This window comes from Quercus suber, unplaced genomic scaffold (assembly GCF_002906115.3).
Source record: "Quercus suber isolate HL8 unplaced genomic scaffold, Cork oak 2.0 scaffold_155, whole genome shotgun sequence".
In the NCBI taxonomy this organism is placed as follows: domain Eukaryota; kingdom Viridiplantae; phylum Streptophyta; class Magnoliopsida; order Fagales; family Fagaceae; genus Quercus; species Quercus suber.
The window spans coordinates 722,592-746,208 of record NW_027069616.1 but is presented as its reverse complement, the minus strand read 5'-3'; the positions used below and the strand labels follow the sequence as shown (position 1 = coordinate 746,208).

At 34.6% G+C, this 23,617-nt stretch overlaps 2 protein-coding genes across 2 annotated transcripts; both read left to right on the top strand.

Moving 5' to 3' along the window:
- Window positions 1-2,554: 2,554 nt before the first annotated feature.
- Window positions 2,555-3,886, top strand: LOC112039629 (mitogen-activated protein kinase kinase kinase 18). The gene has a single exon (XM_024072512.2). It carries the CDS (start codon window positions 2,611-2,613, stop codon window positions 3,883-3,885), a length of 1,275 nt encoding a protein of 424 aa, XP_023928280.2. The 5' UTR covers window positions 2,555-2,610; the 3' UTR covers window position 3,886.
- An 18,176-nt stretch (window positions 3,887-22,062) lies between these two features.
- Window positions 22,063-22,674, top strand: LOC112013087 (uncharacterized). Its single transcript, XM_024045477.1, has one exon. It carries the CDS (start codon window positions 22,063-22,065, stop codon window positions 22,672-22,674), a length of 612 nt encoding a protein of 203 aa, XP_023901245.1.
- Window positions 22,675-23,617: the final 943 nt, after the last annotated feature.

Genomic DNA, 23,617 nt, shown 5'->3' with positions numbered 1-23,617 from the left:
AATTGGGAATGTTGCTAGTTAGATGGTTATTTCTTGAGCGGTCCAATTCCAAGTTCTTTCCAAAACAACTCCAATCTACTTACCCTAATACTTGTGGAATTGAAGCAAGATGGAATAGAACCAAAAAGGTTGTTGTCAGAAAGGTCAAGAAATCTAAGATCAACGAGTTTGCATAACTCTGTTGAAATAGGATCTTCAAAATGATTTTTGGCCATAACAATATCTTCTAAAAATGACATGTTCCCCATCCATGTTGGAAGCGTGCCTGAGAAGTGATTGTTGTCCAACTGTAAATTTCTTAGATTAGTCCAAATAAAATTTGTAGGAAATATTTGGCCACTAAAGTAATTGTTTGATAATACGAGAATTTCTCACTGGTAGCAACCCATTATGAAGTGCATTAGTATTGTTCCTGAGATATTATTCTCAGACAACTGTAGACACTGTAAGAATACTAAATTCCCAAAAGAAGAAGGAATACTGCCTTGAAATTCATTTCTAGACATTTTTAAACCAAGGTTTGTGGGAATTGGACCATGTAAGTAATTATCTGAAATATCTATGCTCAACATGTTGGGAAGAATATCATATGGCACAATGAAAGGCCCTTTGAAAGAGTTATTATTTACAATAAAAATATCCAATCTTGTATTGTTCTCTAACAACCAATTAGGAAACTGCCTATAAAACCAGAATACTTGTATTATATTTTGTGCATCTTTACAAGAGAATTTACATCAATATATAGCTACAGAAGAAGAAGAGGAATTATAGGAGTGGTTAATTACAGAATAGAGAGATTTTAGGGAGAGAGATTATAGGAGTAATTACATATTCAAATTCAAATTTGAATTGAAGAGAGATTTGAGGGAGAGATTTGTGGAACGGTTACCTAGCTGGCCTGATTCTTCATCTTCCTGCATACTTCACATGTGTGCTTCATTTTAGCAAGTTATCACTCGTGAGTCAGTCCTGAGTCCAGTCGCGAGACACCTTCTTGTTGCACACTCTTGATCAAATCTTCACACTCTCTCAGACACAACCCTTATATTATTCCCATTTAAATACAAGGTTTCTAAATGTTGAATTACAAGCAAATTTGGTAGGAAATAAAACCAACATATAGTTGAATAAATTCAACTTTACAGATAATCTAATGTGTTTTGAATTTTTTTTTTTTTTTTTTTTGAGAAAATGAGTTTTTTGAAAGTGACTATGTAAAATAGAAAAAATACGTTTTATGCTAAAATATAAATGATAATCTGATGCGAATGATCTTAGGATTCTAACTTAGATGTGGTTTTGTTTAGGGGTTGGCTTTAAGGCTTGGGCCAAACATTGGTTTCAGTTAGTGGGCTTATAACTTAAACTATCGATGGGCGTTTGTTTAGGTTTTTGGGGCAAGTGGGTTTGGTTCAAAGTTTTGTTTGGGTTTAATATGTATGGGCTAAGAGGGAATTTTTAAACTGAAATGGGTTATGGGCCACTTATGGGCTTTGTTTTAATATTGAAAATGATGTTGATATTAATTGTGCAATGTTTGTGTGAATCTGTGTGTTGGTGCGTTGTGCACTAGCGTATTCCAATATGGCAACACTTGCAGAGTTGCAGGGAAGGAAAAAGAATTCAACAGTGTTACATGCTTGATCAAAGAAGATGGAAGTAGTCTCTGTGTTGCTTGTTCTTATTGCCCTCTTCCACTTTGATGCTTCTTTTCTATATCCGCTCTTTTTTTATTATATCTTTCTCCTTCTTTGCATACCACCTCTACTGCTCTATGTTATTGCTGTTGTTGTCATGGTTGGCTTGATAGAACCAGTTTTGTGTGTGTGGGGTTTCTTTTGAATTTTTGGGATTTTCTAAGTCCATTGTGAGGGAGTTATGATGGTGGTTGGTCTTATATGTGGGTGGTTTTCATGTTCTTAAATGGAGCTTTTCTGTGTATTAGTTTGTCTCGGTTTTTTTTTTTTTTTTTTTTTTTTTTTTTTTTTAAACCCATACCCGACCCTATTCTTTATCGGGACGAGTAAAATCCGCCCCATTAGGGTCAGGCCGGGTACCCGCGGGTCAAAAAAAAAAAAAAAAAAAATGAAGAAGGTGAAGACAAATTAAGATACTAAAATTTCAACCATTCTGGTGGTTCAACCCACCCTACACACCCTCCCTTTAGTTTAACTTGCAACACCTTTATGTATTTAACTCTGCTCCCATTCTCAGTCTCAAACAAAACATAGAATCGAATTTGGATAATCCATCCAAGCTACCCAATCCAACCTCTCCCATCGCTCTCTACCAAACCAATCTCCAAATATATATTTACCATTTCCACACTCAAACCCTTATTCATGACACGTGCCCAAGTCTCATTTTGCCACGCAATAACCGACTAGCTTGGTAGCCCAATGCCGTCAACCCCACCCAAATTTTGACACGTTGTAGACTTGCGTTAAAGGAATTGTCAACCCTATTAGATAGAGACCCAACCATTTACCAACCATTAAAACTAACCTCTTTAAATTTTCCACCTTATTTAAATTAAAGAGTCCCTATATAAAGGCAAATAACAAACTAAATAGACCCAGCAAAGCCTTTTTCTTTTCAGCTTACAAAATGGACTGGACTAGAGGACAGTCCGTAGGCCATGGCTCATCAGCCACCGTTTCCCTAGCCACCTCTGACAACTCCGGTGACATTTTTGCCGTGAAGTCATCCGAGCTATCCAAATCCAAGTTCTTGCAAAGAGAGCAAAAAATTCTATCTTCTTTAAATAGTCCTCGTATTGTCAGCTACAAGGGGTGTGACATTACTACGGAGAGCAACATGGTCATGTACAACATTATTATGGAGTATATTTCTGGAGGAACGCTTACTGATGCAATTCGCAACCATGGAGGCTGCCTTAAAGAATCAGTGATTGGATATTACACGCGGCAGGTTGCACAAGGGCTAGAGTACTTGCATTCACAGGGCTTGGTACATTGTGACATTAAAGGTAGGAACATTTTGATTAGTGAAGACGGTGCAAAAATTGCTGATTTTGGGTGTGCTAAGTGGGTTGATAAGGTGGAGGAGGTTCCAATTGCTGGCACCCCAATGTTTATGTCACCGGAGGTGGTGCGTGGAGAGGAGCAGGGGTTCGCTTGTGACATTTGGGCACTTGGGTGCACAATTATTGAAATGGCTACTGGTGGTGCACCGTGGCCTAATGTGGCTGACCCGGTATCGGTCTTGTACCAAATTGGATATTCCGGTGAATTGCCTGAGTTTCCAAGATTTCTATCCGAGCAAGCAAAGGATTTCTTGGGTAAGTGCCTAAGGAGGAGCCCAAAGGAGCGGTGGACAGCAAGTCAACTTCTAAAGCATCCATTTCTTGAGGAATTAGATTCTAGTGCAAAGCCAATTCAAGAATCCAATTCAAGTTCTCCAACATGTATTCTTGATCAAGGCTTTTGGAACTCACTGGATGAGTCAGAAAGTGTTAGCAATCTGATTGGCACAACGCGGGAGGGAAATCTCCTGGGTGATGATAGGATCAGACGGTTGTCGTTGTTTTCAGGGGTACCCAGTTGGACATGGGATGACCATTGGACCACAATAAGAGGGAATAATTGTGAAGAAAGCAATATTATTATGGATGATGTGGAAGGTGAAGCTGATGTAATTTGTGGGTCAGAAACAGCTTCCATTAGTAATGGTATGGAAGAGCTGGAGAGCACAGTTGGTTTCGAGGGGTTCAATTTTTTAGATGACAATGTAAATAGTAGTGGGAATTTATTGGGTTTGTGTAATTGTAGGATTAGTTTATCAGCTTTTAGCAGTCTCCATTTTGAGAGGGACAGAGATAAGTTGTTACTTACTTCAATTTCAAGTCTTTTGAGTTCATAAATTTACTCTCTCTCTCTCTCTCGCTCTCTCTCTCTCTCTCTCTCTCTCTCTCACACACACACACACACACACCCAGATACAGAAGCACAATTTTACACATTGGGACAGCAAGTTCAAGTGCAAACGCTAACAAGAAGCAAACATATGAGGAAGGTTTGGTTTTGGAGAAGTCAATCCACCTACGTTTGACTTACTCAATGTTCACACCATATCCAGCTTATGTTAGGTTTTTCTTAATTGCCTTTGTAAACCCCACAAATGCCCTTTGGGTTTAGAGACTTATTAATGTAAATAAATTCTCAAATTTCAACTGTGTACCAAAAGAGGTTGGGTTAGTTCCACTGACCCATAAGTAGTGGCAGTGGCAGTGGCAGTGGCATGCAGGCACTTTCAGTTTCAATATAAAATCCCACACCCACCCTTAACTTTACCTTGTTAGGTATGTAATTATGTTAATGTGGATTAGAATTCTCATGACTCACAAAAGGGGTACTAATCTGGCCATTCAATTATTGAGTCGCCAACCATCTCTTCTGTCTCCCTTTTTGTTAGGTAAAATGGGATCAAGTTTCTTGAGGCAAGTGGGTGAAGCCACCTACAACATGTAATTTCCTACAACACCAGGATTTAATCAACCCGTGCGTTTCGGGTTCTTGTATGCATATGAATTGCCTAGGCAATTTTGTGGCAAACTACTTTGTATGTAGGGTCACTTTCTGTTTGATGAGATTACTGGCTTTAACTCTAATGGTATAAGTAAGCTAAAATGGTGATTCAAAGGTTACAGAAGTGGACAAGGAATCCAGTTACAAAGCTTCCAAATCACAATATTTAGCCAAGTGTAAACACGTCTGTACCTAATTGAAAAATCGGACTACCTTCCCATCATTTAAATCAAATTTATGTTGACAAAATAATCCCTAACAAAAGTATAGAAGAAAATTGGTCTAATTAACGCCTCATGACACATAAGGCAGTTAAAGTTCTACCCAAGTGGAATTGTTGGAACTCGGAAGGTTATTTTTTGGTCAGAGGAGAGGAGGTTTAAAAGAAATTACCAGAATCTTCCAAGATTTAATTAAAATTTTCAAGGTCATATACTCATATTTACATAAGTTTCTATAATTTATACAGTTCTCAGAATTGTATTTGGGTTCTTTATTAGCATCTGCACCAAAAAAATTTATTTTATTTATTTTTACATTGCAGTAATACAATGTTAATCACAGGTCCTAACAAGATACACCCTAAAATTTCTACTAATATATATATATATATCATATACTATATAATAAAAGTTGGGTTTAGAAGCTGTGGCTTCGCTAAATTGTTGAAAAATTTTTAGATTTAAAAAAAAAAAGATATAATTTTTTTTGTTCTTATTCCTTCTCTTATAATTTCTAAGTTGATAACAATCATAATTTGATTACAATCTAAATTCTTCATATTTATTATATAATTTAGAAGTTGATAAAAAATCTTAATTGATAAAAAACGTAATTCTTCTTCTTCTTATCTTTTTTTTGATAAAAATTCTTCTTATAAGTTGATAAAAAATCTTAATTGATAAAAAAAAAAATGCTACATGTAATTCTCCTTCTTCTTATCTTTATTTATTTGTTTATTTATTTATTTTTATATATAAAATTCTTCTTATCAATTAATACACTTCTTTTTCTAGCTTTAGGTTTCTCTTCACTTCCAACTTCTTTATTTACATATATTCTCTTTATCTCATTATAATTTAAATTTCTACATTAGTTAAACATCTTTTAAGTTGATATATTATCTATTTTTTTGGAGAATAGAAACTCATGTGTATATATAAGAGCAAGAGGTTTGGTTTGGTACTAGGTTTTAGATATATGAAAGCTAGGGTTTTTACTTTAGTTAGAGAATGCTAACAAACCGTATAATAACTCCATTAAAAAATTAAAAAATAAAACAATTCTATCATATTTCCTTACAGATTATAGTATTCACATTTTCCTTTCTTTCTTTATTTATTTTTTCTTTTTTAATGTTAACGTTGATTAGAAATTATAATTTCAATAGGATTTAAACTCTATAATTATATCAAATGAGACTCCATAAATATTATGCATGATGTAACTACTAATACTTATTGAACAAAAAAATAAAAAGAAGAAGAAGAATCTAAGATAACAAATGTTATGTCATCACCAAAGGTGTTATCTCATCACCAAATTTATGATATTAAGAGGCAAGGAAATTTGTGTGTATTAAGATAAATAGGTTTGATCTATCACCATATCACAATCTCACTCCAACAATAAACGACAAAGGTTAGTGATTCTCATTTTTTTTTTTTCCGAAGAGAAATTAAAAGCTAATTCTTAGTAATTTGGAAATAATGTTGTTTTTTATTATGGAATCAGATCTCTCAAAGGATCTATGAAATACATGTTTATGTTGCTTTCTTTTATATAGTTTTAAATCTATTATTTATTTTAATTTTGATTTTTTAAAAGCAATTTGTGATATTAAGATGGAAAGGTAATGAACTTTTTGTGTATTAAGATGAATAGGTTCGATTTATCACCATATCACAATATTATTCCAACAATAAACAACGAAGGTTAGTGATTCTTTTTTGAATAGGTTTGATTTATCACCATATCACAATCTCAGTCCAACAATAAAAAACAAAGGTTAGTGATTTTCATTTGCTTAGTGATTTATGCAATTTGTGATTTTCAACAAAGGTTAGTGTTGAAATACATGTTTTATTTGCTTCTTTTATATAGTTTTAGAACTAGTATTTATTTTAATTTTAGATTTTTTTCATAGGAAACTATTAAATTGACATTAAATTTAAAGGTTGTATAATATACAATTCTATTTTAGTTTTCTTTCTTGATTTATATTTTCAATTTTAGCTATTGGTATATGTTCATTCCATTTGTTATATGTAATAATAGTTTTTTTTTTTTTTCGTTTTTTTTTTTCATAGGTGATTCCAAGCAAGCATCCTATAAAATTGTTAAAAACTCCTAAATTGACATACAATTCAAACGTTGCAATCTATGTTGTGTGAAGAAGAACAGTCCCTCCACGGACCGAAAGCCTAAGAAGTTGTTGGACCGTGGCAAAGTAATTGGGCTAGGCCTTCGTGCGATGGGCTTAAAGCTGATTCGTCCTAGGCATGGAGGATGAGGTTAAGTACCACAGGTAGTCCATTCCTGCGGATTGTCAGCATATGACTTCTGGAAGATACTAGTGACCATTGGAAACTCCTGGAAGGCGCAAGAAGGAGGAAGATCTTTGCCTCCGCATTAATGAGGGGGTTCTTACCTAACCTTTGTTGCATTAATGGCACAAAAGACAACATGAACAATACACGTCACCCCCAGGCCGTCAGAGTTACAAGATAAGAAGCTGAGGAGATTGATAAAAAAAATATATATATATATATATATCCCTGCTACCCTGGGTAGAAGTGGGATAGCTGTAAGGGTAAGAACAAGGATGAAAATATAAAAGGAGAGGGAGAAGCCAAAAGATAGGGGATCCAGAGAGAAAAGGAGGGAGAAGAAACCCATCTTAGAACGAGAGAAAAGAGTGATAACATGTATAATACCATGGGAACGTAGGTTAAAACATCCTGCGGCCAGTAAAGCTTAGATTGTAATAGTATTTGCAATATTATAATGGTAAATGAAATCCACTGCTTGTGTTTTCCATTGTAGAGTGTGTTTTCCCATGTTCTTTTCTTTATTCTTATTAAGTGGGTGCTTGTAAAAGATTTCCAAGGTGAGTTCCTCGGTGATTATTTTCAGTGTCTCTACAATTGACACCGTTTGTGGGAAATCACTTTACCAATCAAAAGACTCAAGAGTGAGGTTGTCTGAGACCATGGCTCACTGGTCACGAAGTGATTCCGCCCATCTCGAGCGGCCTAGTATTTCAGCAGAATCTGTCCATGTGGATAGACGCATAAAGTTCGAAGTTCATAGGTGGACCCAATAACCACCTAGTTCACCTCCACAACAGGAGGGATCAACTACCAATATGAAGGGACCGTCCTATGCTAATAGGGAAGTGGAGTTAGAGAGATTGAGGGAACAAGTGGCTTTGTTGTAAAGAAGTGCAGAGAAGAATAAGGAGCTGCTTCACTATAAAAATGAGGAGTTGCATCATCGGAGAGGACCAAGTCCAGCAACTAGTCATTCCTGACGAGGTGAGCGTCGAAGGGATGATAGGAATAGGAAAAGGGATAAAGGATTGCCCCATTCTCATGAGGAACGAGAGAAAACTCCTCCTAGAGATAGAACAACATCTTCGCCTCCTCACAGGACTAGGAGGGAGGAGCTTGAGGGAAGTAAGTTGAAAGGACCAATTACTCACTCTCAAGTCCTTTTAGCTCTGGATGTTTCTGGTGAAGATGCCATGGCCAAGGCTCTGTACCAAATATCATAGTCTCCATTCTCGGAAGAAAAAAAAAATACAAATTTATTGAAGAGATTTACCAAGCCAACGTTCACAATTTATGATGGCAAAACAGACCCCGTGAAGCATGTTAGTCATTACAATTAAAGTATGGTCATATACTCTAAGAATGAAGCCTTGATGTGTAAAATTTTCCTTTCTAGCTTGGGTACGATAGCTATAAGATGGTTCGATGGGCTAGAGAAAGGGGTTATCAGAGGTTATGATGAGCTCATCAAAGCATTTCGGGCCAGGTTCATCACGTGTAGCCGAACCTCGAAGCCATTCACCTCGCTCCTTTCGTTAGCAATGAAGGAGGGGGAAACCTTTAGAGCTTATTCGGATTGGTATTAGGAATTGTATAATAAGATCGGGGGAGATAATGGGGAAATTGCTACAAGTACCTTTAAAGTGGCCTTCCCATTGATTCTAATTTGAGGGCTTCATTGGCCTTAAAACCAGTCACGGACATGAACAAATTGATGGAGCGGGTGGAATAATATAGGAGGCTAGAGGATGATCAGTTGCAAGATAAGGCTAAGGCCAAGTTACCAGTGGTAGAGAAGAAGGAAGTTAAGCTAGATTAGGACTTTTGACCTCGAAGAGATTTTTTCCCTTAGTCCTTGACCCTACCCAATTAATGGAGTCCCTAACTCTACCAAAATTAATAGTAATACATTTTTTAAGTGCAACAAAAAAAATTCAAACATGAAATCCAGTGTTTTATTTCAATAACTTAGGATATTGCAATATTATATATGCCTTTAAAACCATAAACACAAATAGGACAACAATATTTTTTAGAGTTGACGCACCGACACAAGGAATTTATTTATTTATTTTTTTTTTTTTAAGAAAAGAAAACAAAAACAAAGACTTTGGCATCGACACAGGAAAAAATTGCAAACTAATACCAATCCCCAAACAATTTTGTTAGTTAACAAGGTTTCCAAACTATTTAGGAAACTAATATCTCGAGTCTAAGACACTCGAGTTTAATGTGCTAAATCGAGCCTTTAAGGCTCAAGTTTTGTAAAGTGAAATGACTTCAAAAGAGGACAGAAACACAAACCCAGCAAAGAGATCAAAATACAATCTAGCAAAGAGATCAAAAACACAAGTCCACAACGAAGTAAAGAGATAAACACAAACCCAGCAAAAGAGATAAACAGAAACACAAACCCAACAAAGATGGAAAATATATACCATGAAGAAGGCTCCAAGCAGCAGCTCGGATTGAACCCAAGCGGTGACTCGGACTAAACCCAGACGACGAAGGCTCGGACTGAATGAAGAATGAAAGGGTTTGTTCTGGGTTTGATTTGGGTCTGGTTGGTGTGGAGAATGAAGAACAAAGGGGTTTGTTCTTGGGGTTTGATTTAAGTCTGTTGATCTGGAGAATGAAGAACGAAGGAAGAAAAGGAAGAATACTGGGTCAACAAGAAAAGAAATCGAGTGTGTAAAACTCGATTTTCACTACCAGCACATTGATCTTTAAGTCTCTTACACTCGAGTTGCTACAGTGAACTCGAGTCTAAGAGACTCAAGAAGTTAGTTTCCTAAATAGTTTAGAAACATTGTTAACTAACAAAATTATTTGGAGATCAGCGTTAGTTTGCAATTTTTTCCGTCCACGCTCTGCTCTTTGACTCTATCCCAATTATCTATTTATTATTATGGAAATATTTTCAACAAGTAATGGTGCACCGGAGAACAGTGTATCGGGTAGGAAAGTCCAAGAATATGTCTCAAAAGTAGCATAGCCCCTAGCAAACCATAATTTGCCTATCCTGTCCACCACTGAAATCTCTCTAAGAGGCTCAAATTGCTTGCTAATACCAAGTATTTGTACGGCGCTTCTAGGTGACGACTTTAAATTTATTTCAATGTGTTCATATGAATAATCTAAGTTGTTAAAATAAAAATTTTACTTGTAAAAAAAATAGAATATATATATATATATAATTTATTTTAAACTTACAAGTTCTGTGTACTCAAAAAAAAAAATTATTGAACACCTTGATTTGAGAATCTCAAGAATTTTGATTGAACAAAAATAATATTGACCCCTAAACATAACATAATCCTTAACTCCTTAAATGAAAAAAAAATAAAAAATATGAGAAATTCTCTGGACGAAACATTTTCACAACACCCTTGATTTTAGTTATGGTGACTCTATGTCTAATATTTTATTATTTTATTTTGATCTATAAGGAGACTAATACCTTAGCTATTGTCAAAATGTTGTAACAATTGTGTTCCAGTCCCTGGTACAAACTCTGAAAATTAGTCCAAATAATATCAAAATTGTAATATCATGGTTGAAATGACCGTCAAGAACCGCCATTAAAAACTAGGGGTAATTACACTTTAGCCACCTATGGTTTACCTCAAATTTAACTTACCCACCTGTGGTTTTATTTTTGACACTAAACTTGTGTTTTAGTTTTACTACTCCGTAACTCACCTCCCTATCTCTGTTACTCTAACACGTTTCCTTTCAAAATCAAAACATAAAATAGATCAAACACTCGTTTCCCCCAAAACACACTCTCTCTCTATCACACGCTTGCTCACCCACTGAGGATGCTACCCACCTGAGTTCTTAGACCCGTTTATGCTTGGGATCCTTGGGATGATTTTGAGCAAGGAAACCATGGAGTTACTGATCTATTGATTCAGGGTTTTGATCTTTATCAACCTGTGATTTTTGTTAACAAATTGGATCTTGATTATTCGGGTTCTCTCTATGGGTGAGTTCCTAACTTTCTGAGCTTGAAGTATTGTTTTTCTTTTTCTTTTTCTTTCATCTACTCTTTTCCTCTTATTCTAGGTAGATTAAAAAATCTGCATAGTGTTTCAGTTGAAGTTGGGTTTAATTTTGAAGTTGGGTTTAAAAATCAGCATAAATTGTTTCTAGGTAGATTAATTTATTTATTTTTTTGAAATTGGGTTTCTGCAAAGTGGTGTTCCATTTGAAGTATTATGAATTTGATAGATATGCAAAGTTTTTATGCTATTTGTAAGCTTTTGGATTGAATTATTATGGTCTTTTGTTTGATATGCTATTTGTAGGCTTAGGGGTTTGTTTATCTATAATTTGACATGCATATTTGAAAGCTAATATGCATGAATAGATAAAAAGAATGCATGATTAGTTATACACTTTATGCAGATTTTTGAATGGCTTAGGGGAATGTTTTAGGGGATTGAGTCACATCTTTTAAGATTGATTTTCAGCCCATTGTTAAGGAACATAGTAGATTACTTCAGTAGATAAAAAGAAAGCATGATTAGTTATACACTTTATGCAAATTTTTGAATGGTGTAGAAACCCCACATGCTAATCTTAAATCTTTTGTACTTGAAAATTTATAATTTTTTCTCCCCTTATTTGTTATTTCTATTCTTATTAACATTTTACAATTTTTTCATTGTTACAATTTATGATTTTCTCAAGAACGTAGAGTTTGATAAGATGCAATACTTATTGCATCTTGTCAAAGTCTAATAGGGAGAAACATGAACAGATCAATACCTAATTTGTTAACTCAACAATCACGGGTTGTAATGCTCAAAACCCATAATTCGTGGGTCTTGTTCTTTGTCGGTTTCCTTGCACAATCAAAACCTAGATGATTTTCGGTCTAATAAATTAGATGGGTAGCATTGTAGCATCTAAGCTCTCAGGTGGGTGAGCAAAGTGGATGAGAGTGTGTTTTTGGTGGAGAGAAGTGTTTGATCTGTTTTGTATTTTGATTTTGAAAAAATACATGTTAGAGTAACGACAGATAGGGAGGTGGGTTACAGAGCAGTAACAGATTGAACCACAGGTAGGTAAAGTGTAAAAAATGAAACCACAGGTGGGTAAGTTGAATTTGAGACAAACCACAGGTTGGTAAAGTGTAATTACCCCTAAAAACTATGTTGAGAATATTTTTCTACAACCTATGCTATTGTTGAAAAAATATTACACTTTTATCAATGGTTAGTAAACATCAAAGTATTATTAAAACTGATGGTAAAGGGTATCTTGAGATAAATTCAATGGTTTGTAAATGTTAAAATAAGTATTTTCTTTATAAAAAAATAAATATATAAGTTTGGATGAGCTCTTTCACATTGATCAAAATTTAATAACTTGATTCATAATATAAACGTAAACACAATTATGCAATTTCAAATTGAATTACAACAACCAATCAACTATTCTTTAGATATAAACAAACTATACAAATCAACATAACTCAACTATTCTTGGCCGAAAATTAGGCTAATTTTCAACCAATTCTACTCTACTCTCCTCGCTCCCCTCAATCCAAACAAACTATTAAATTCTCCTAATAAACAAACCAAGAGGGAAAGAGTTAGGGTACGAGTTGTGGAATTTACAATTTTTAAAATATAAATGGCATTGTGAATGGACTTTTTTGTTGGCATTATGTAATATTGTATCATATCGTAAAATACAAAACAATTACAATGGAATCCACTAATAAATCTATGTTTGTTGCCTATAGTTTAAAAGGTACTTATTTCTCCCACGCGAACAAGAAAAATATAAAGACAAAATAACACATTTTTTTAGCCCCAAATTATAAGTTTAAGACTTAGTTAACATACAACAAGAGTTTTGAAATTCAATTAGCACCTTTAGGTATTTCTAACAGAAACATCCTAAGTTTAAATGTTCCCTCTTCCAACTATCAAATTATAAATAAATAAATAAATAAACGATTTTGTTAACACACCACATTAAGAAGAAAAAGAAAGTCAATCTCTACCAAAATCTATCCTTGAAGATTTACTACGTAGAATCATCCCACTTTAGCTCAAGTTGCGAGTATATTGCCTCATTTAAGTGTATCTTTCAAGTCCATTATATGTGGCGATAAATGTTTCAGATAGAGTTGATGCACCGACACAAGGACTTTTTTTTTTTTTTTTTTTTTTTTGAGAAAAGAAAACAAAAACAAAGACTTTGGCATCCACACAAGAAAAAATTGCAAACTAATACCAATCCCCAAACAATTTTGTTAGTTAACAACGTTTCCAAACTATTTAGGAAACTAATATCTTGAGTCTAAGACACTCGAGTTTAATGTGCTAAATCGAGCCTTTAAGGCTCAAGTTTTGTAAAGTGAAATGACTTCAAAAGAGGAGAGAAACACAAACCCAGCAAAGAGATCAAAATACAATCTAGCAAAGAGATCAAAAACACAAGTCCACAATGAAGTAAAGAGATAAACACAAACCCAGCAAAAGAGATAAACAGAAACACAAACCCAACAAAGATGGAAAATAAAAACCATGAAGAAGGCTCCAAGCAACAGCTCGGACTGAACCCAAATGGTGACTCGAACTAAACCCAGACGACGAAGGCTTGGACTGAATGAAGAATGAAAGGGTTTGTTCTGGGTTTGATTTGGGTCTGGTTGGTGTGGAGAATGAAGAACAAAGGGGTTTGTTCTTGGGGTTTGATTTAAGTCTGTTGATCTGGAGAATGAAGAACGAAGGAAGAAAAGGAAGAATAGTGGGTCAACAAGAAAAGAAATCGAGTGTGTAAAACTCGATTTTCACTACCAGCACATTGATCTTTAAGTCTCTTACGCTCGAGTTGCTACAGTGAACTCGAGTCTAAGAGACTCAAGAAGTTAGTTTCCTAAATAGTTTAGAAACATTGTTAACTAACAAAATTATTTGGAGATCAGTGTTAGTTTGCAATTTTTTCCGTCCACGCTCTGCTCTTTGACTCTATCCCAATTATCTATTTATTATTATGGAAATATTTTCAACAAGTAATGGTGCATCGGAGAACAGTGTATCGGGTAGGAAAGTCCAAGAATATGTCTCAAAAGTAGCATAGCCCCTAGCAAACCAAAATTTGCCTATCCTGTCCACCACTGAAATCTCTCTAAGAGGCTCAAATTGCTTGCTAATACCAAGTATTTGTACGGCGCGTCTAGGTGACGGCTTTAAATTTATTTCAATGTGTTCATATGAATAATCTAAGTTGTTAAAATAAAAATTTTACTTGTAAAAAAAATAGAATATATATATATATATATAATTTATTTTAAACTTACAAGTTCTGTGTACTCAAAAAATAAAAATTATTGAACACCTTGATTTGAGAATCTCAAGAATTTTGATTGAACAAAAATAATATTGACCCCTAAACATAACATAATCCTTAACTCCTTAAATGAAAAAAAAAAAAAAAATTGAGAAATTCTCTGGACGAAACATTTTCACAACACCCTTGATTTTAGTTATGGTGACTCTATGTCTAATATTTTATTATTTTATTTTGATCTATAAGAGACTGATACCTTAGCTATTGTCAAAATGTTGTAACAATTGTGTTCCAGTCCCTGGTACAAACTCTGAAAATTAGTCCAAATAATATCAAAATTGTAATATCATGGTTGAAATGACCGTCAAGAACCGCCATTAAAAACTAGGGGTAATTACACTTTAGCCACCTATGGTTTACCTCAAATTTAACTTACCCACCTGTGGTTTTATTTTTGACACTTTATACACTTGTGGTTTAGTCTGTTACTACTCCGTAACTCACCTCCCTATCTGCTGTTACTCTAACACGTTTCCTTTCAAAATCAAAACATAAAATAGATCAAACACTCATTTCCCCCAAAACACACTCTCTCTCTATCACACGCTTGCTCACCCACTGAGGATGCTACCCACCTGAGTTCTTAGACCCGTTTATGCTTGGGATCCTTGGGATGATTTTGAGCAAGGAAACCATGGAGTTACTGATCTATTGATTCAGGGTTTTGATCTTTATCAACCTGTGATTTTTTGTTAACAAATTGGATCTTGATCTATTCGGGTTTCTCTCTATTGGGTGAGTTCCTAACTTTCTGAGCTTGAAGTATTGTTTTTCTTTTTCTTTTTCTTTCATCTACTCTTTTCCTCTTATTCTAGGTAGATTAAAAAATTTGCATAGTGTTTCAGTTGAAGTTGGGTTTAATTTTGAAGTTGGGTTTAAAAATCAGCATAAATTGTTTCTAGGTAGATTAATTTATTTATTTTTTTGAAATTGGGTTTCTGCAAAGTGGTGTTCCGTTTGAAGTATTATGAATTTGATAGATATGCAAAGTTTTTATGCTATTTGTAAGCTTTTGGATTGAATTATTATGGTCTTTTGTTTGATATGCTATTTGTAGGCTTAGGGGTTTGTTTATCTATAATTTGACATGCATATTTGAAAGCTGATATGCATGAATAGATAAAAAGAATGCATGATTAGTTGTACACTTCATGCAGATTTTTGAATGGCTTAGGGGATTGTTTTAGGGGATTGAGTCACATCTTTTAAGATTGATTTTCAGCCCATTGTTTAGGAACATAGTAGATTACTTCAGCAGATAAAAAGAAAGCATGATTAGTTATACACTTTATGCAGATTTTTGAATGGTGTAGAAACCCCACATGCTAATCTTAAATCTTTTGTACTTGAAAATTTATAATTTTTTCTCCCCTTATTTGTTATTTCTATTCTTATTAACATTTTACAATTTTTTCGTTGTTACAATTTATGATTTTCTCAAGAACGTAGAGTTTGATAAGATGCAATACTTATTGCATCTTGTCAAAGTCTAATAGGGAGAAACATGAACAGATCAATACCTAATTTGTTAACTCAACAATCACGGGTTGTAATGCCCAAAACCCATAATTCATGGGTCTTGTTCTTTGTCGGTTTCCTTGCACAATCAAAACCTAGATGATTTTCGGTCTAATAAATTAGGTGGGTAGCATTGTAGCATCTAAGCTCTCAGGTGGGTGAGCAAAGTGGATGAGAGTGTGTTTTGGTGGAGAGAAGTGTTTGATCTGTTTTGTATTTTGATTTTGAAAGAATACATGTTAGAGTAATGACAAATAGGGAGGTGGGTTACAGAGCAGTAACGGATTGAACCATAGGTAGGTAAAGTGTAAAAAATGAAACCACAGGTGGGTAAGTTGAATTTGAGACAAACCACAGATTGGTAAAGTGTAATTACCCCTAAAAACTATGTCGAGAACATTTTTCTACAACCTATGCTATTGTTGAAAAAATATTACACTTTTATCAATGGTTACTAAACATCAAAGTATTATTAAAACTGATGGTAAAGGGTATCTTGAGATAAATTCAATGGTTTGTAAACGTTAAAATAAATATTTTCTTTATAAAAAAATAAATATATAAGTTTGGATGTGCTCTTTCACATTGATCAAAATTTAATAACTTGATTCATAATATAAACGTAAACACAATTATGCAATTTCAAATTGAATTACAACAACCAATCAACTATTCTTCAGATATAAACAAACTATACAAATCAACATAGCTCAACTATTCTTGGCCGAAAATTAGGCTAATTTTCAACCAATTCTACTCTACTCCCCTCCCTCCCCTCAATCCAAACAAACTATTAAATTCTCCTAATAAACAAACCAAGAGGGAAAGAGTTAGGGTACGAGTTGTGGAATTTACAATTTTTAAAATATAAATGGCATTGTGAATGGTCTTTTTTGTTGGCATTATATATTGTATCATATCGTAAAATACAAAACAATTACAATGGAATCCACTAATAAATCTATGTTTGTTGCCTATAGTTTAAAAGGTACTTATTTCTCCCACGCGAACAAGAATAATATAAAGACAAAATAACACATTTTTTTAGCCCCATGTTAACTAAGTTTAAGACTTAGTTAACATACAACAAGAGTTTTGAAATTCAATTAGCACCTTTAGGTATTTCTAACAGAAACATCCTAAGTTTAAATGTTCCCTCTTCCAACTATCAAATTATAAATAAATAAATAAATAAACGATTTTGTTAACACACCACATTAAGAAGAAAAAGAAAGTCAATCTCTACCAAAATCTATCCTTGAAGATTTACTACGTAGAATCATCCCACTTTAGCTCAAGTTGCGAGTATATTGCCTCATTTAAGTGTATCTTTCAAGTCCATTATATGTGGCGATAAATGTTTCATCTCCCCTCAATCCAAACAAACTATTAAATTCTCCTAATAAACAAACCAAGAGGGAAAGAGTTAGGGTACGAGTTGTGGAATTTACAATTTTTAAAATATAAATGGCATTGTGAATGGTCTTTTTTGTTGGCATTATATATTGTATCATATCGTAAAATACAAAACAATTACAATGGAATCCACTAATAAATCTATGTTTGTTGCCTATAGTTTAAAAGGTACTTATTTCTCCCACGCGAACAAGAATAATATAAAGACAAAATAACACATTTTTTTAGCCCCATGTTAACTAAGTTTAAGACTTAGTTAACATACAACAAGAGTTTTGAAATTCAATTAGCACCTTTAGGTATTTCTAACAGAAACATCCTAAGTTTAAATGTTCCCTCTTCCAACTATCAAATTATAAATAAATAAATAAATAAACGATTTTGTTAACACACCACATTAAGAAGAAAAAGAAAGTCAATCTCTACCAAAATCTATCCTTGAAGATTTACTACGTAGAATCATCCCACTTTAGCTCAAGTTGCGAGTATATTGCCTCATTTAAGTGTATCTTTCAAGTCCATTATATGTGGCGATAAATGTTTCAGAGCTCCAGCTACAGCACAGGTGTTTCCAGACTAGGAGCATAGTAACTCCTATGTTTTCTTAAGGAGACATAATGGGTTACAAACAAAAGACAATAAAGTCACCAAACCGTGACATTCATTCTTTAGAGTTCTCTTCTCTTCGAAATTGTGCGTTTCACAAGAATAATGAGAGTAAGGGTTTTTAGAAACATCTTATTTAGTTGAATCATAAAACATTTTACTAAAAGTACTATAGATAAAGCAAAAAATTAGCTGAAATTATATAATAAGATCCATAAATAATATCAAAAAGTGCAATGAGTTTCATAAATAGTAGTAAAAATAAACTAAATAGAAAAAAAAAGCTGCTCATTATAAACTAATCCCAAAGGCAACCTAAATAAAAAAGAGTTATTGGGTTCCAGATGAAACTGGGCTGGAATATGCACCTGAATTAATGGGATGCATTAATGGTTCTTTATAGCGATGTTCTGGACTTCCGGTTGGTGCGAAACCAAACCATCTTTGTGAAGTAACATTCTCAGAAAAAATATTTACTTTTTTTTTTTATAATTTATTTTAGTTTGCTTATTGAAATTGTAACTTGATGTGCTATATTCCATCCTTGGAATGATTGTTTTTCTTTACATTATGGTTATATTAATTGGAGATCTAGTGTGTGTGTGTGTATATATATATATATATATAATAAATTCAGTATGGATGGGTGTAATATTCAAAGTTACATGAAAAGTCATAATCTCAAAAGCCATTGTGGGAAAAAAGAAAAAAACAATTAAGAGAAATAAACCTTGAGATCGCGAAATGTAGGATCCGATAATGACTCAAGCGGCCAGCGTGACGCAGTGAACAATTGGGACAATGCTGTTGAAATGATTAAGAAATCTCAGTAGCATTCACTTGAGCGAACGATGGGAACGATTGAGAAATCTCAAAATCCATTTTGGGAAAAAGAAGAAATCAAGAAAAATTAAAACTTGAGCAAACTTGCAAAAACAATGAGATTTCAGATTTGAAAAATTAAAACTTGAGCAACGACGTAGGAAACAATGAGATTTCAGATTTTTATTTATTTTTTGGATAAGAAAGGATGAGATTTGGGTTTAAGTTTAGATTTTTATTTATTTTTTGGATAAGAAAGGATGAGATTTAGGTTTAAGTTTGTTCTGAAATCAAAGACATTGATGAAAATGGGAATTAATTTAGAAGTTATTAGATACGGTAGGATATATTTCTCATCAATTAAAGGTTATTGTGGCAATCTATTATTGAATGTGTCTAATAGGAGTTTTACATTCTGTCCTTACCAAATTCAAACTCATTATTTTAATGTATTGTAGGTAAAAATAGAAGATTTAATGTAGTATGTATTGTAAAATAAGGTGTTAAATTGGATAAAATCGGTTTTTGAGATGCTAAAAGATAACAATTTTAGTACTATTGATGTGAATGCTGTAGATGGATGGGTATTACCTTTCATAATGATAACTGTGCATTTTTAGTATGAAAATAACGCTGAAATAAGTGAGGGCTTTATTGTATTGATTAAGGTTTTTTGCAAGTATAAATTCAATTTCTACCAGTTTGCAGGAAAATAAAAGGATAAAGATTTGAGGAATAGAGAGAGAGTGTGTGTGCCCAGGATTTGCTTAAAAAAAAAAATTAAAACTCAATGAACTCAAGGTTATCATTATAATTATGTAGTATGAACTGAAAATCACTCGTATAATTTTTTCCTCTCCACAATGGGATTCAAAACACTTGTATTTTCTTGTGATTTTAAAAAAAAAAAAAAAAAAAAAGGACTAGCCCTAATCATTTGAAATAGGCAAGTACATTACAAAACTTGTACCCATGGTAGTAGCATGAAGCAATCAACTACATGAGACAACCAACATAGTGAGCTCGGGGATATTTTCTCTGTAGTTGTGGCCATTGCACAAAAAACTCATCAGCTATTCGTAACTTATAAAGAAGCAAACCACTTAAAGACAGCCTTTTCACCCTTGCTATACTCTCAACATAAAAGATAGATGACCATCTAATTCCTATTACCTGCACTCAACATTAATTGAAATTTCATTATTCCAAAAATGTTGGGGAGTGATCAAAGAAGATGTGATGAGATTCTTACATGAGTTTCATATGGAAGGCTCCTTTGAAAAGAGTTTAAATGCCTCTTTCATAGCCCTTGTTCCAAAGAAACGAAGTGCATCTAATATTGAAGACTTTTGTCCTATTAGTGTGGTGGGAAGTCTTTACAAAATCTTAGCAAATGTCTTGGCAAATAGATTGAGGAATGTAGTAGGTAAGCTGGTCCCGATGGCTTCACCATAGTTTTTTCCCAAAAATGTTGGGGAGTGATCAAAGAAGATGTGATGAGATTCTTACATGAGTTTCATATGGAAGGCTCCTTTGAAAAGAGTTTAAATGCCTCTTTCATAGCCCTTGTTCCAAAGAAACGAAGTTCATCTAATATTGAAGACTTCTGTCCTATTAGTGTGGTGGGAATTCTTTACAAAATCTTAGCAAATGTCTTGGCAAATAGATTGAGGAATGTAGTAGGTAAGCTGGTATCGGATTCACAGAACGCATTTGCAAGGGGAAGATATATTTTAGATTCTGTCCTAATAGTAAATGAATGCCTGGAAAGTAGAGTTCGAAGCAACTTGCCAGGACTCATTTTCAAAGTCAACATTGAGGCTTATGACCATGTTAGTTGGGATAGCCTTCTATATTTGTTAGAGAGATATGGGTTTGGAGAGAGATGGAGAAGATGGATTAAGATATGCATATCTTCTGTCAGTTTCTCTGTACTTGTTAATGGTAGTCCTTCAAGCTTTTTTTCAAGTTCAAAGGGACTGAGACAAGGAAATCCATTGTCATCCCTCCTGATTACCCTTACTATGGAAGTGCTCAGTAAAATGATTGATAAGACAGTTATGGGAGGAATGATGTCGGGGTTTAAACTGGAGGGAAAGAATGGTGATGCTTTGACTATCTTGCATTTGTTGTTCGCTAGCGATGCTATAATTTTCTGTGGAGTGGACTTGGAGCATATTACAAACTTGAGATGTCTTTTGATGTGCTTTATGGCAGTCACGGGGTTGAGGGTGAACCTAAACAAAAGTGAGATAGCGCTGGTAGGAATTGTGCCGAATGTGGAAGAATTAGCTGCAGTTTTGTGTTGTAAAGTAAGCTCTTTGCCTATAACCTTTTTGGGTTTACCATTGGGATCTATTTTTAAGGCTCATCAGCTTATGATAATAAGGGAAAGCAACATTACAGAGAGAGAGTTTGTTAGCTCAAACAAGAAAACAAAGCGTTTCAGGTTTGTGCTATATCCATCTTATGTATTTAGATTTGGATTTCCTGATTTTTAAATATTTTTTTATTAGTTTGGTCGAGTGATCTAATTTTCAAGGGCATCAGTTGTGTTCTTTAGTGACTGTTTGGTCTATGTCCTTTTGAATTAAGGCTAATATAGTCCTTTCATCTATTCTCATGGCTAGTCTCTCTAAGGTTCTGTCCTTGAATCAGTTCAGAACTTCCTTAGTTAGTAATTTAAGCTTTGTACAACTCAAGTTTCTGTTAGTTGTAGCCAGTAAAATCTTGTTCAATTGGCAACTCCTTACCTTGTAAGAACAGAGTTGACGGCTGAGTCATGGATTTAAAACCCGCCTAGTGCATGTGTAACCTACTTAAATAGTTTCTTTTAGCAGTAATATAAGAATTTAACTCTTTTCCCTCTTTTCAGATTTCCAAATGAAAGATGGAATTGTCGTGATTTTTCGCAAGCATTGCATGGCTTCTCAGACTTTATCAATGGGCTTCAATTACTGGATTTTCCACTAAAAGGTGATCCTTTTTCATGGGGTAATAACCAGGACAAACCTTCTCTCTCTTGCATTGATTGTTTTTTGGCTTCGATAGCGTGGGAGAAACACTTTCTGGATGCAGTGCAGAGGTTGATTTCACAACTAGTGTCAGACCATCACCCTATTTTGTTGGATTGTGGTGCTTCTAGTAGAGGAATATGTGAATTCAGATTTGAAAATATGTGGCTACAAGTAACTGGGTTTGTGGATTAGGTGCAGAGTTGGTGGGAAATGTATAGGTTTATGGGCTCGTCCAGCTTTGTCTTGTTCATGAAACTCAATCAGCTAAAAGGTGATCTGAAAACGTGGAATAAGGAGATTTTTGGAGAGATTGGGATGCAGAAAAGTAGAGCTTTGTGTGAGCTATCGTGGCTAGAGTTAAAAGAGGAGAGTGGCTTAAATGATGAAGAAATAAGGACTAGAGATGAATTGAAGATTGGGATAGAAAAGATTGTTCAGGTAGAAGAAATGAGCTGGAGACAAAATTCCAGGACATATTGTTTGAAGGAAGGGAATGGTAACACAAAATCCTTTTATAGATTGTCCAATTCCCCTAGACAAGCTAAGTATATTGGGAGTTTGAAAGAGGATGACTTAATGCTCATGGAAGAGAGTGAAATTAAAGATGGGATTGTTGCTTTTTATAAGAACTTGTACAAAGAAATTGTTGAAACATGCCCAAAGATGGATGGTTTTGAATTTTCTACCCTTGGGGAGGAAGATAGAGAATGGCTCGAGAGGGTGTTTGAAGAAGATGAAGTATTTCCAGTGCTAAAGTCCATGAATGGGGATGAAACTCCTGGTCTTGATGGTTTCACCATAGCTTTTCACCATTATCCATGACCTCTCTACCACCTTGCCCCACCCTTATATCACCACCACCATATCCACACCCCCCTCCACCACAGCCTGCCCAACTCAGACATCCATATACACCTTCACTACCACCACAGCCCCTACCAACATGCCAACCCTACAATCCGTATCACCCCCCTTTACCTTTTCTCATACCACCACAATTTTTTTGGCCGACCTTTGGCCAAGGACCACCACCACACTCCTTGATACCTGTCCCCATAACTTCCCCTCACTCAAACTTACAACCCAAGCTCACCAGTACTCCCACACAGCCACCTAACTTGTCACATCCCTCAACATTACAACCTATTGTTACTTCCACACAGCCACCTAAACCTCAACAACCCAAGCCTAAACCACAGTCAGGAGGGTTAGAGAGGATTTCAGCTGTATTTCATATTGATTCAAAGGTTTTTTCTTTAGCTTTTGATGGTGGTAGGATAGATTCCTATGCTATTCATGAACGACGGGGTAAGTTCCATGGCTCCATTAGGGTGGGTCGTTTGGGTTTGGATTGGATTATTGCTTGTTTAGCAGATCTAGATCAGTGGAACTTTCGAAAACAACCTTTTTTCAAACGTTTACGTGAGAATTCTAAACTTTTGGAGTTTGCCAGTAGATTTAACAAGGGCGGCTTTTTTGTGGAAATCTTTGAATACCACAATGGTGCAAGAAGGGGTTGCCTACGTGTTCCAGAGGGGAATAAGATAGGTGGTTGGACTTTGTTTGGAAGAAGATTACGTGACTATTTTTTGGGGAAGTCAAATGCTGGACCGGTGGAGAAGGTGGTGGCCGGAGGCAGAGAGTTTGAAAAAGCAGGTGACATGCAAAATCCCCAAGTTTGGAAAAAATTAAATGGCCGCGAAAATAAAGGGAGTAATTTACATTTTGTGAAATATCTTCCAAATATAACTGGTCAGCGTAATCA

Coding starts and splice junctions, on each gene's coding strand:
- LOC112039629 (XM_024072512.2), top strand. CDS start 2,611: ATGGACTGGACTAGAGGACAGTCCGTAGGCCATGGCTCATCAGCCACC.
- LOC112013087 (XM_024045477.1), top strand. CDS start 22,063: ATGTATAGGTTTATGGGCTCGTCCAGCTTTGTCTTGTTCATGAAACTC.